We start from the raw sequence: 12,905 nt of genomic DNA, 5'->3' as shown, positions 1-12,905 counted from the left end.
GTGAATGAAAACGAAAATTAAGGCCTTGTACCTACTCTGTTCCCTCTTACCCATCTCTTAAACCGGTGGTCACTGGTATATTACTTTCTCTTTTTAACAGTTGCCTCAGCAAAGTAGCACTCCACTATTTGTAGTGAGGGGTTTTGAGTTCCCCTTCACCCCAAGGATTTGGTTGAAAAGGGTTTAGTTTGGAAAAAGGACAGTCACCAGGCCTGAGCCAAGGTGACAGGTGGCTAGAACCTTAAGAATCAGGCGATTTGACGAGATTTTTTCCCTTCAGTTTGTATCTTTATGTATTTCAATAACTTTGTCTAATGGTCAGTTTCCTTTTCAACACCCAGACAGGCAGGGAGAGCTAGTGTTTAATTTAATTTAGGTCTGAAGACATGCTGTTAATGATCCAAAAAATTTAACATCAGTTGTCCGGAACGGGGAGGTGTATCTTTTTTGGACTTTATGTGAGATACAGTTTTTCAAAAGGAGAAACACTGCAACCAGCAGCCAGGTTGTGACTCCGCTTCTTGTTTTCGGACTTCAAAGCTGCAGCTTCCCTTGTGTGATATTATCCTGAGGCCTGCTCCCCTCCCCCGACACACTCACATACATACAATTTGCCAGGAATTCTTTCGGGTTCCTTAAGGGGAAGACAAGGATATGCTCACAGGTAACTAGATCTCAAAATGATAATGTGCATTTGAAAATCCATTTGTTAAGTGTTTCTTTCTTTTTTTGAAAATCCACTTGTTTATATATTTTAAAAACAGGAAGAAGTCAAAGTAAACAAGGCAAAATGGATACATGTGAAAAGATATTCACTATCCCTGGAAAAGAATGGCTCAGAAGAACAAAGGGTAGTATGACGTTAAATGAGTCATGGTGTTCTCCAAGAGAGTAAAAGGGTATTCTTGTAAGTTATGGTTTAATCTTAGAACATCTGACAGAAGGGTCTATTGATTACTGGGGTGGGAGAGCGGTTCCCCTCCTCATGGGCTGTTTGAGCTCCTGTGGGGCCCAAGCATATTTTTGTTGTAATTTATCCCACCTGTGCCTGTCAGTTCCTTTCCACTTGCCTCCTCCCGTGACAGTCTGGCTCATGTTTCTTCATGAAGCTCTAAGCCAGTTATTAATAACGGCCCAGTGCCGTGTCCTGACCCACCTAAGAGCATATGGTGTTTTTCACAAAAGAGAAGAGAGATCATTCTCCTTGGCGTTGGACTTCACTTACCGAGCCCCTGAGCAGTAAGTTTGGGTTTTTAAACTATAGGACATTTTGCAACGTGGACATGGGAGGGAAGTTAACTCCTGTTTGCCTCTGGTGGGGGGAGAATACAGTAAAGCCAAAACTTAGACTCCTAAAGCCAATGAGAGAGCCAAACTCTCTCACCCTGTTTCAACCTCCCTCCAATGTGTATAAGGCTGTTTGCATGACAGACGAATGAATTAGAATTCGCTTCCTCTCATTTCCTTCTGGCTAAGTAAATTTAGGAGGAGAAGCAAGGGAGTAATAAATCCTAAACGACTTGCCCACACCTGGTGGTATGCTTGGTATTCCCGCTGCTCCAGTGACTGCGAAAGGAAATCTCACCCAGGGAGAGTAACCCACAGAGGGCTGCCCAGGAGATGTGGGTCTCATCGTTCCCCCGTGTTGGAGTCCCCATTCAGACACGGCACCTGCCTTGTTCCAGCAATTCTTCGCCTTCTTGTTTTCTTTTAGCCGAAGGCTTTGTCTTTGTAGCCTCCTTTATAATGGTTGCTTCTGAGAGTCCTGAAAAGTAGGTCACTGTGTTTTCTGTCTGGAAAATGAGGACCTGCTTGGTCCTCGCGAGCTCAGCTGAAACCAGACAATCCAGTCATTCTTCCGGACCGGGACGCATGCAGCTTCCTGCTTTGGTTACATGTATTCGGTGCTCTTGAACGTGGGCATCAGGCTTCTAAGTGCCATGTGTGAGGGAGGCATTGCAACGAACTGGAAGGAGACAGCTGCTGGCCTGGGTGGAGCCCCGGCCTGGAGCGCTGACCAACTGTGTGAGTTCAAGCAAGTCCTGAGCTCTCTGAGCTGAGTGGGGTTTTCTCACAATGTATATAAGTGGCCAAGTATGCTAAGGTTATTTATGAAATCCCTCATTTGAATGTCTCCTGAATCTTCTTAATCATCTCTTGTTTGTTTCAGATTCAAATCTAGACACTCCAGGGTGGTCTTTGACAGAAAGTATTAATCTAAACGGTAGAGACGAAGGAGGGAGGTGGACAGGGGATGGGGTAAATGGGTGACGGACATTAAGGAGGGCACGTGTTGCGATGAGCACTGGGTGTCATATGTAAGTGATGAATCACTAAATTTTACTTCTGAAACCAAAACTACACTATTTTGCTAGCTAGCTTGAATTTAAATTAAATCTTGGAAGGAAAAAACAAAGGGGACGAAGAAAAAAATAAATGGTAGAGACAATAATTGATTTCCTCTTTAGGATGGGCAAGCTGTGTGGAGGTCGAGGTGGGGCATACGGTTGGCAGTTCGGGACGTTAGGCTATAGCTAAGATCAAGGAAGATGCCAAAGCTCCCCAAACAATTTCAAAGTGTCAGCTAGTATTTTCATAAACTCGCCAGCTTTTGTCCTTCGGTTTATGTGTTTCTATGACTAGAAGGGACTGGTTCCCCTCCATTGCTAGACCTATTCTGTGCCTGGAGGAAACAGAAAGGAGGGCTATCTCAACAGGAGATGAGATTCTTGCTTTCCTCTACAAGCTTTCATCATGCACACATTTATTTAATTCCTACTGTGTGCAAGGTAAGCAAGACATCAGTGAGCTCTGTATCTATACAGTAGGAAAGAAGTCATTTTGTGAGTAACTCAGGCACAAGTCAGAACGGACTTTTTCTGTGGTACTTGAGAAGTTCAGACAGAAGATAGATAGGGCCCGGATTCCACAGGTCTTCACATCCAAAACTGATTCATCAAAAACAGGTATTGTTGGTTAGACTTCCCCTTGGAAGGCTGTAAATTCTTGGAAAATGATTCAGGAATTTTCAGGGTTCCTCCTAAGATTCACCTTCTAAGTAATGAGCTGGTGAAGCATAGAAGGACAGCACCTTAAATCGGCCCCTCATCCTTACCCCTCGACCCCCCACTTCCCCAATTACTTTTTTAAAAGATTTTATTTACTTATTTGCAAGAGAGAGAGAGATAGAGCCCGTGCGTGGGAGAGCACACACGAGCAGGAGGAGGACCGGCAGGTAAGGGAGAAGCAGACTCCCCCACTGAGTGGGGAGCCTGACATGGGCCCCGATCCCAGGACACTGAGATCATGACCTGAGCTGAAGACAGACACTCAAACAACTGAGCCACCCAGGTGAACCCATTACTTTTTATTAAACACATAGTTTCTTCTAAGGCCTGTGCTAAATGCTGGAAGTACAATTCTGCCTTTAAAGACTCACAGATTTTCATTTAACTTGAAATTCTGTTCTCCCCCCAGCCACCTACCTTCTCAGCTAAACTTGACTCCAAAAAACACTTAAGTGATTTCAGAAATCAAATCTGTGCCTTAATGAATCCAAAATTGCCACCACAGAATTTATGCAGCGTGTGTGTTTGCAGAAAGTAGTTTGAAAAGTTCTGCCAGATGCTTTTTAGAGCTCCAAAAGACCTCCAGACAGGCCTCCACTCTCCTCCACTCACCAGCCCCCAGCCTGGAAGGGCCGTTGTTTGGCTGTATGAATTCTGCAGATAAAAAACGCAAACCTCACAAACAGCACCCTCTGTCTCACTCCTGCTTCCTCACCCCACGTCAGGACATATATGTGCTGGGGCTTCCTCCTAAAACCTCACAGAGCTGATCCCCACCCAGACTCGGGGCAGTTCATCTGGGCCTTTTAAGAGGACACTATAGCTGTGATTCATGGAGAAGGTCGGGGAACATGTCAGGGAGAAGACTGATAACATTTTGATTATTGTGGTTCCAGAAGACTTCTTCATGTTAAGTGCCCGTAACTGGGCAATTTATGTCTTCTTGGGGGCAATGCACAATCTCCTACTTGGGGCAGGAATGTGCCAGTGAGATATCTCAACCTTCAGAAGTCTTGGTAATGGATGATTAAGAGACGTTTGTTCATGTGCCGAAAAATAGTTCATTTGAGGGCCAAGATATTTACTTACAAAATTTGAGGCATGGTCTAGATGGCCCGGGAAGGCCCCAACTGCACAGGATCGACAGAAAGAAAGCATGAGAGGGAGAGTTGAAGAGAAGTAGAGTAGATCCACCCAGGTTGGGGAGCCTCCCAGCTCCCTAAGGGTCAGGGGGACCCTCGGGAGTGCTGCCAGGCAATCCAGCCCACATACCTGCACGCCTGTCTCCACCTCCCCTTTCCACCTCTGCATCCACTTGTTTCCTCTCCTCCACCGGAGTCACTACGCTTTCCACGGTGCTGGGCGGCAGGGAAGTGACCATGTTTCTGATTCCGCCGCTTCACTGCAACAACCACCGTTTGCTGGAGCACCAGGCAGCATGCTGGGCTCCTGGCTTCCCTTCTTCCTGATCCTGAGATACAGCGGCAGCGGCAGCGGCAAAGGCTGTGGGGCCAGACAGACCTTCATTCAGATCCCCGTTTACCCCTGGTGTGTGATGTGAAGTGGTTTATTTAACCTCTCTGCTCTTCAGTTTCTAGAACTAAGGAAATAGGACTGCTAATTACTCATGATATTGGGTTTTATGTGATGAGAGTCAAAGCATTCATAGGCTCTTCCTAATGATAGTGACAAGTAAAAACCTTTCAGTCCCCTGCAGGACCGATAGCATCTCTGAGTAGCAGGTGAGGTTAAGGGCAGGGTCCGAGGCTACGGGGTCATACCAGCTAGAACCAGGATCTAAAACTAGTTTGGTCTGGCTCTAAAACCTATGTTCTCTCCTTGCTGCACTTTGCTGACGGACCATCTGTGACCAAGCACACGTTTTTGTCCTCAGTGGAAGTCTACTTTGTCAAGTTGTGACCTGCCAAGTGTTCCAGTCTTCGCTTGTGACTTCCTTGGTTTTGGACTCTCTGGTCTGACCTTGGCCGGAATCAGAGAAGCTGGGAGGTGAGGAAGGTAGAATGTCTCCAAATAGGCGAGTGAAATGCAGAAACGATTGATTCTCAAACGTCAAAACATGGCTGAGGTGATGGTGTGGTCTTTGTGAAAGAGAGTAGCTGTGGAGGGAGCCTCAGACAAGTTTCTGGAATTCCCGTCCTTCTCTGGGCCTTGTTGGTCCAATGGGAAGTGTCAAAATCGCAAATACCTTTCCCAGAACCAACATTTCCATCATATTTCAGATCCTTCACTGCTATTGTTTTTCTTAGCTGGAAAGAGAAAAATCTCTTTGAAACCCTATCTCAAGCAGGAAAAAAGGTACAATGATCATGCCGGCAGTCATTTAAGTGTAAAGCCGTATGCCATTTATTATGATTCTCATGCAACAAGATTTCTCTCATACAAGACTCGTATCATTGATGAATTCATTTTTCAGATGTGTGTTAAATGTCCTTTCTCACATAATTCAGCTTTGGGCAGAATCTAAGGGAGGCTTAGCGAGTTCAAAAAATGCAATTTGAACTCAAATTTTAGAAACTTATGTAACGCACAATACCGTTGAATGGGTCTGAGTTTTTAGTTACCTTCTAACTGACTCAAATTTGAAGGTCTCCTGCTCTGCCACAACCAGTGCCCATTTCTAGAGACCCCAGGGGACAAATCTCCATGATGCCGTAGAAACGGTAGCCATCCTAACAGGACGTTCCTATCCTAAAATCCCCTATGGCTGCTGCCAAATTTTGGTTGTCTTCCAGCAGCTAGACTTGGTTCCCTAATTACAAGCAAAACACAAATACAGAAGCAAAAAAAACCAACGAGATATAACTCCCATATGATTTTTGAAGTGTCTAAAAGATAATTGTATTAAACATAAACTTGGAAAGAGACATTTTCCATGTAGACAGCACCCAACTTTGGGATTTTACTTTTCAAATATTGGCTAGAAAAGGTAGACTTAATACATATGTTTTTCTTGTTGCAATTGTCATTTAAACCAAATGGCCTTCCAGTCTTCTGAAAACACTTCTACTTTACATGCAGCTATTAAATCAGTATTTGTTGAAAATGGATTGGTGTCAGATACTGTGAGGCACTGGCATCCAGGGCAGGTAAAGCCATCCTCATCGCAGTCTATGCGGTGCTATATGCAAACCAATAATCATAATGTAGTGTGGTGAGTTGAAATGTGGTGTAGAGAAGCTGGCTTCAGGTCTGCCGGAGGAAGTCAGGTTAGATCATAGAGGAGGTACCATTGGATTTCAAAGGTGTGTGACAGTTTTGTGTGTTTAGGTGTTTAAAGAGAGCCCGAGAAGAATGACTCATTCAAGGATACCCTCTAGGAGGTAATATGCTAGATTATAATTACAATAATATTTACCATTGCTTATGATGTGTACTTGCCAGGCACGAGAATCATCTCATTTCATGCTCATACTGCCCTAAGAAATAGGTACTTTATTTTCATCCCCATTTTCTAGGAGTGCTAACGAAGGCACAGAGGGATCATCCAAGGTTTCATGGTAACTAACAGATCTGAGGGAAACTCCATCAGTCTGATTCTACACCCATCGCTCAACCATCATGTGCAGAAAACATTCTTGTTTTTCTTTGTCTGGTTAAGGTTAAGGAGGTCAAGGGGGAAAAAACCCATCAGTCAAAGGTTGATAAGTGGATCGATAACAAGGTAATAATAAACCAGAATAAAATTGCAAATAAAAAAGCTAATAAATAGATTTTAAAACCTGTACTTTCAGCAAATCTGGTTGCTAGAGTAAGGTCACACTGGTGGTCTGTGACTGTCCCATTCACGAAGAGCAGGGTATTTTGATGTGAGTGAATGAACGGCTGACTGTTGTAGAGATGTCCCGGCAGATTCAGGGTTCTCTCTCCCAGAAGGGCCGTTGTAAGACAGTACATAGCATTATTCGACCAGCAGTTCGCATACCCAGAAAGGAGTCGGGACCGTAGAGGAAGAGTGGCCGTTAATAATTCCAAGCGGATATTTCCACTTCAGTATGGTCAATCTCCATTGTAATACAGATCTTTTCAAAAGTAACTTTTTGTTTGAAAATATGAGTAAATCTATGTATTTGAAAGATGGTGCCATCTGGAGCCCTGGGCTAGGAGAATCTAGGACGCAGCACAGAATACTCAGGGGCCCTGGGTAGTTACTCCATGTTCTCATGGCGTGTGGCCACAGCCTGGCACAGGCTCGCTCCTTAATAAGTGGGAATTACTGTACTTTACTGGAGTGACCTATTAGGTAAAAATGGACAGATTTCAATTATGTGTCATTTTTCAACATGTGTCTTTAGGCAACTTTGCTCAGTATTATCTTGACCATTAGATACTGATGGAAATAGGAGTAGGATGAACAAATTCTTGTCAAAAAAGAAAATGTTTTTGAACTATGACTCAAGAGTTTAAGACTATAAACTTGAATCCAATGAAAATTGTTTTTCTTTTGACTGAAAAAGAGACTTTCCAAAATATGTTCTGTTCTTTGTCTTGACCAAGAATCCATGCCCAGTAAGGGGAAATAGTAGAGGTTGAAAGAAATTGAGAAACTGGTGAGGTGAAACTTGGGGGTGGGGGTGCAAGCCATTTAGCAAATCCACTCTTCTTATGGTTGCAGAAGTCAGAGTTGACTTGAGAAGCCCCATTTTATATAAAAGCAAGTTCATAAAGGTTTTAAAGGCAAGAGCCTAGGGCCACCTGGGTGGTTTAGTCATTAAGTGTTTGCCTTTGGCTCAGGTCATGATCCTGGGGTTGGGATGGAACCCCACATCGGGCTCCCTGCCCGGTGGGAAGCTTGATTCTCCTTCTCCCACTCCCCCTGCTTGTGTTCCCTCTCTCGCTGTCTCTCTCTGTCAAATAAATAAATAAAATCTTAAAAAAAAAAATGGCAAGAGCCTACAAGCTGATGGCAGGAGGAAAAACAGGGTATACAGTGAAATTCCATTCCCAGAGACCAAAGTTTATTGCTACTCTCCATTTGTCCAACTTTGTGGGATACCACTTTTCAACCACTGATAAACAATGAACAGGTCACTTTGAATTAGATTATTTGGACTCTTTCTGGAGTCAAAAGGTAAAATAAATACAAATTTTAAAAAACAGATGAGTATTTGCAGTACAACATTCTATAAAATAATAATTTTATTCCCAGTACCTTTGAAATAGGGAGAAGAAAGGTAGGTAGAAGCATTGCAAATGAGATGATAAATTATTTGCAATCATCTGAAATTTTGACATGAAGGGCCAAAATAATCGGGGATGTCTTAGATTAGATATTAGAGATTTTTTTAGTTATGACTTTTAAATACTATATTCAAGATAAGCCCGTGGTCTCGAAATAGTCACACTCAATATGGTCTATCATACTCTTAAAGTGTCCTAATTTATTTGAAATTTGTTTTTTTTTAAAGATTTTATTTATTTATTTGACAGACAGAGATCACTAATAGGCAGAAAGGCAGGCAGAGAGAGAGAGAGAGAGAGAGAGAGAGAGAGAGGACGAAGCAGGCTCCCCTCTGAGCAGAGAGTCCGATGTGGGGGGATCGTTCCCAGGATCCTGGGAACATGACCTGAGCCGAAGGGAGAGGCTTTAACCCATTGAGCCACCCAGGTGCCCCTGAAATTTGTATTTTTGGTGCATGTTGTATCCAATAAAAAAACACTAGGAATCTTTTTCCCCCTGATAATTGCTGTTGCTAAATAGCTTCCCCCCCCCCCCCAAAATGTCCCTCATTCCCAAAGAAAAAAACACCTGTTTACAAAGCTTCTAGCCATGTAAGAATTAGACAAAACATAAATCATGACACTCATAATTTTAATCCACAGTAAAATCTGAGCACATTAGTAAGCTTGTGATGATACAAGTCTGTGTCCTTCTAGTGACTAAGATCTGAAAGCAGATCTATCATCAAGTAGAAGAACCAAACAGGAACCACCCAGATTCCTATTGATAATGAGTGTTTTGGATGAGACAAGAATATGTTCTTTAGCAAAAGAGACTTAAAATGAACTCAAGGAAAGTTAAGTTTATCAATGAAACATTTTAATTGAAAATATATATTTGTACTGATATGTTTTCAATTAAAATGTTTCATGGATAAATCTAATTTTCCCAAGTTCATACTTGCTTAAATGATCGGTTTGACAAAATAAAATTAGTATACGTTACTTTTCTACATATGGAGAAAGAAGACGACTGGCAGTTTTGAAACTGTTTTCCGAAGTTATATAAGCAAGCGATATCCCTTTAAATGAAAATGGGAGAAATGGAAACAGAAGGATAAAAAAATCACATACTGTCCTTCCTTCCAAAATTGACCACTGTGATCATTTGTAGGTATTTCTTGGTGTTCTTTTCTTTTCTTTCCTTTCCTTTTTTTTTTTTTCTTCATTGTTTGGTTGTGAAGTTTAACATACATACAGAAAAGTGCATAAAACTTATAGGTACAGTTTAACAAATGGTTAAAAAGTGATTGCCAGTGTGGGGTGCCTGGGTGGTTCAGTGGGTTAAAGCCTCTGCCTTTGGCTCGGGATCCTGGGATGGAACCCCATGTTGGGTTTTCTGCTCAGCGGGGAGCCTGCTTCTTCCTCTCTCTCTCTGCCTGCCTCTCCACCTACTTGTGATCTCTGTCAAATGAATGAATAAAATCTTAAAAAAAAAAAAAGTGATTGTCAGTGTAACCACTGCCCAGGACAAGAAATTAAACAGTGCTGGGAGCTCCTCATCCCACTTATCTCTTCCCTTCCCCTCACTGAAGTCACCCATCCTGACATGGTAGCCAATCCCTTGCTTTCCTTGATAAATTTACCTCCTACACTATGGCCATTCACATATGCACCCCTTAATTGCACACTTTTTTTTTTTTTTTAGATTTTATTTATTTATTTGACAGAGAGAGATCACAAGTAGGCAGAGAGGCAGGCAGAGAGAGAGAGAGGAGGAAGCAGGCTCCCTGCTGAGCAGAGAATCCGATTCGGGGCTCGATTCCAGGACCCTGGGATCATGACCTGAGCCGAAGGCAGAGGCTTAACCCACTGAGCCACCCAGGCGCCCCGCACACTTTTTTTTTTAAGCGATTTTATTTTAAATGTTGTAGCCTGGTCTTTTGTAATAAATTTACTCCTGCACTTTCTAATTTGTTCATAAAAGTGATACAAAGTCTTAAAAGTTATAGAATTTATAGCAGACATACTATGTCTGTCACATGAACTATGGTCTTACGTAGACAGTGGCATTTTGTTCATTGTCATAGAAAGCATTGAAGCAAATATATTTAAAATAATTCTTAGGGAATTTCTTGGTTGAGTTGTACGGTATGATTGCCGTAGTAATATTAGCCAATATCTACATTATACCACATAATTATCATTTCTTCTCGTGTTGAAAACAATTAAAACCTAGTCTTTTAGCAAGTTTATTGGTTATAATACAGTTTTATTATCTATAATCCCTGTAATGGGTATTAGGTCTTTAGAATTTACTTACTAGTTGCAAATGTATGTAACTTTAAACATTTCTCAGAGAGAGAAATGTTTAAAAAACACGGTGAATGTTTTCCCTGCCAGGAAAAACTTAAAATTCAGCTTAACCTTTCTGTTAAAGTTTCACTGTTTAGCTGCACAAATCTGTGATAAATTAAAATTAAAGTGTCACATTTTCCAAAGTCCACCCTTCGACATCTTCCTGACTTCTTTTAGAAGTTTCTCCAAGCAGGCTCCCTGCCCCTCTACTTTGTACACTACCTCACCATCCAATAAAACCTTTCAATGTGCTTTGACACAGGGACCAAGGTTGCTAAGAGACCACTGGCACCGAATGCACTTTGCTCTAGCAAGAGCTTGCGGAGTGAACCCTGGGAGTGGGGTTATCTACCATTACCTGGGATTAAGTCAGGTGAGAAACGGGTTTCTACTCACTCATCAGTCCCCACCCGCTACCTGGTCTTTCCCACACTTCCTATTTCAGTCTCTTGCTATTGTTGGATGAAAGTAAAAGTGCCCTTCAGAGCACAAATGAAAGAAACACAAGCTGGAGGCCGTAGGAACGAAAGAAATCACTTTACAAACTTGTATATTCTTCTCACCCGTTGTTTCTGAAACACAGGCAAAAGGAATCTTTGAATGTCAGGGAAATCTTAGGTGTTTACTTTGCCAGTGACTACTGCATAGTTTGGGGCATGTCATTCCCTCCTCCAGGAACGGGGCTCGTTATTGCAGAACTTAAACCAGATTGCTGAAATGGGAGAAGAAAATACCGCAGAAACCCCATCTAGTCCTCTCTCTTACAACTCAACCTGCCTTTTTGGTTTTTGAGTGAAAATAGCAAAAAGTATTCTTCTACTCCAACTTTTTAAAGTATTGACACTCCTTTTGAGTGTATAAAAGGAACTCTGATGCAAGTCTTTGAAAACTGCTTGATTTATTTGAACTTGCATTCCTGAAAAAGGAGTTCAGAATGGTTCTAAACTCCCTCCCTGACAGGCACTCATTTGGTAAAATTCTCCAGCAGTATGCTGCACAGAACTCACATTAATACCTTTTAAAATTCCGTAATATTTTTTGAAATTGCTGTTGTTTGTAAAAACTCTCTGATTAACACAGAAATGTGGAGGAAATTAAATATTTAATATCTTATTAAGTGACCAAAATAATGAGAGAGAGAGAGAGGACCTTGAGGAAAGATCAGGACAATGAAAAAGACCTTTTGTTGTTTAATTAAAAAATCATTTTGTCACCTGCCTTTTTCTGTGTCTTCTAATTCTCATTTCCTGGTGATGCCACCCATACAGGTGGGAAGAATGGCAATTTCACTGATGCCAGTAGAAATGATGGTAAATGACTTTGTAGATAAGATTTCATAAAAAACTAATTATTAATAACATGACAAGAGAATGGTCATTCTGATTGTTCCTTGAACTGTTTCTTTTCTTTTCTTTTTTTTTTTTTTTAAGATTTTGTACATTTATTTGGCAGAGAGAGATAGAGCGAGAGCACACAAACAGGGGGATCAGCAGGCAGAGAGAGAAGCAGACGCCCTGCTGAGCAGGGAGCCCTATGCGGTGCTCAATCCCAGGGCCCCGGGATCATGACCTGAGGCTAAGGTAGAGGCTTAACCGACTGAGCCACCCAGGTGCCCCAAGCTGTCCCTTTTTAGAAAGAAAGGCATATTTGACATGTAGAAAAATGTCTGATTATGACATAAAGTGGTCAAAAATGAGTGGGTGGAAAATATTTTAATTAATTAGGGGGAAAAGTATTTTAGTTTATTGGTGGGTTACAGATGTGTACAGATGTTCCCTCATCACTATTTTTTACAGTGCAACTATTCCACTGAGGTTAAAGAATCAGGATTATAAATACGTTTATTTCAGAATACTTTTCTCTTTTTCCCCATCAGGGAGCAAGAGCATTCTGGATATGATGTCTAAAAACTGGATATTAATGTCTACTACTATTCCTACAAGTCCAGAAGATGAAATTCTTGGAAGGCTTCTAAAAATTTTGTTTGTTGTCTTTGTTGATTTCATGTCTATTATCTATGTCATTATAACTTCCTAAAGAGTTGAATTTCCTTGCTTCACATGTAAATTTCACATTAATTCCACTGAATAAAATTTATAGTTTAATTTTTTGAGTGATTTTAATTTGCTAATATTCTAGGAGCCAAAAGGACATTACAATCAAAACAATATCGTGTATTGCTTAGTACCTTAAGGTTTATAAAACATTATAAAAATTAATGTTTTTTCCCCCCAGAAATCTACACTACTGAGTTATAAAACTTTTTGACTTTTTAATATGATTGTAATTTGGTATATTGAC

The 12,905-nt window shown here is 41.4% G+C and overlaps 1 protein-coding gene across 3 annotated transcripts; it reads left to right on the top strand.

The window, feature by feature from the left end:
* The first annotated feature begins 546 nt into the window (after nt 1–546).
* Nucleotides 547–12,682, top strand: MRLN (myoregulin). 3 transcript variants are annotated; one of them, XM_046026139.1, is made up of 4 exons: nt 547–664; nt 765–907; nt 10,867–10,977; nt 12,481–12,682. In XM_046026139.1, the coding sequence occupies exons 2-4, from the start codon at nt 874–876 to the stop codon at nt 12,639–12,641; spliced, it is 306 nt and encodes a 101-aa protein (XP_045882095.1). In that variant the 5' UTR covers nt 547–664; nt 765–873; the 3' UTR covers nt 12,642–12,682. The 3 variants fall into 3 exon arrangements, with proteins under 3 accessions (XP_045882095.1, XP_045882094.1, XP_045882096.1); XM_046026140.1 differs by lacking the exons at nt 547–664; nt 765–907 and adding exons at nt 6,366–6,409; nt 6,545–6,586; XM_046026138.1 differs by lacking the exons at nt 547–664; nt 765–907 and adding an exon at nt 1,383–2,025.
* The last annotated feature ends 223 nt before the right edge of the window (nt 12,683–12,905 follow it).

The sequence above is a fragment of the Meles meles genome, chromosome 13 (assembly GCF_922984935.1).
Source record: "Meles meles chromosome 13, mMelMel3.1 paternal haplotype, whole genome shotgun sequence".
In the NCBI taxonomy this organism is placed as follows: domain Eukaryota; kingdom Metazoa; phylum Chordata; class Mammalia; order Carnivora; family Mustelidae; genus Meles; species Meles meles.
Note: the sequence above shows the minus strand (reverse complement) of the source record. Positions and strands in the feature narration are given on the sequence as shown.

Bases quoted from the DNA above. Each gene is read 5' to 3' on its own strand.
- MRLN (XM_046026138.1), top strand. From the start codon at position 1,896: ATGTATTCGGTGCTCTTGAACGTGGGCATCAGGCTTCTAAGTGCCATG. The intron at 2,026-10,866 runs GTGAGTTCAAGC...GCTTTGACACAG, and splicing joins CTGGAGCGCTGACCAACTGT to GGACCAAGGTTGCTAAGAGA. The intron at 10,978-12,480 runs GTGAGAAACGGG...TTTCCCCATCAG, and splicing joins ATTACCTGGGATTAAGTCAG to GGAGCAAGAGCATTCTGGAT.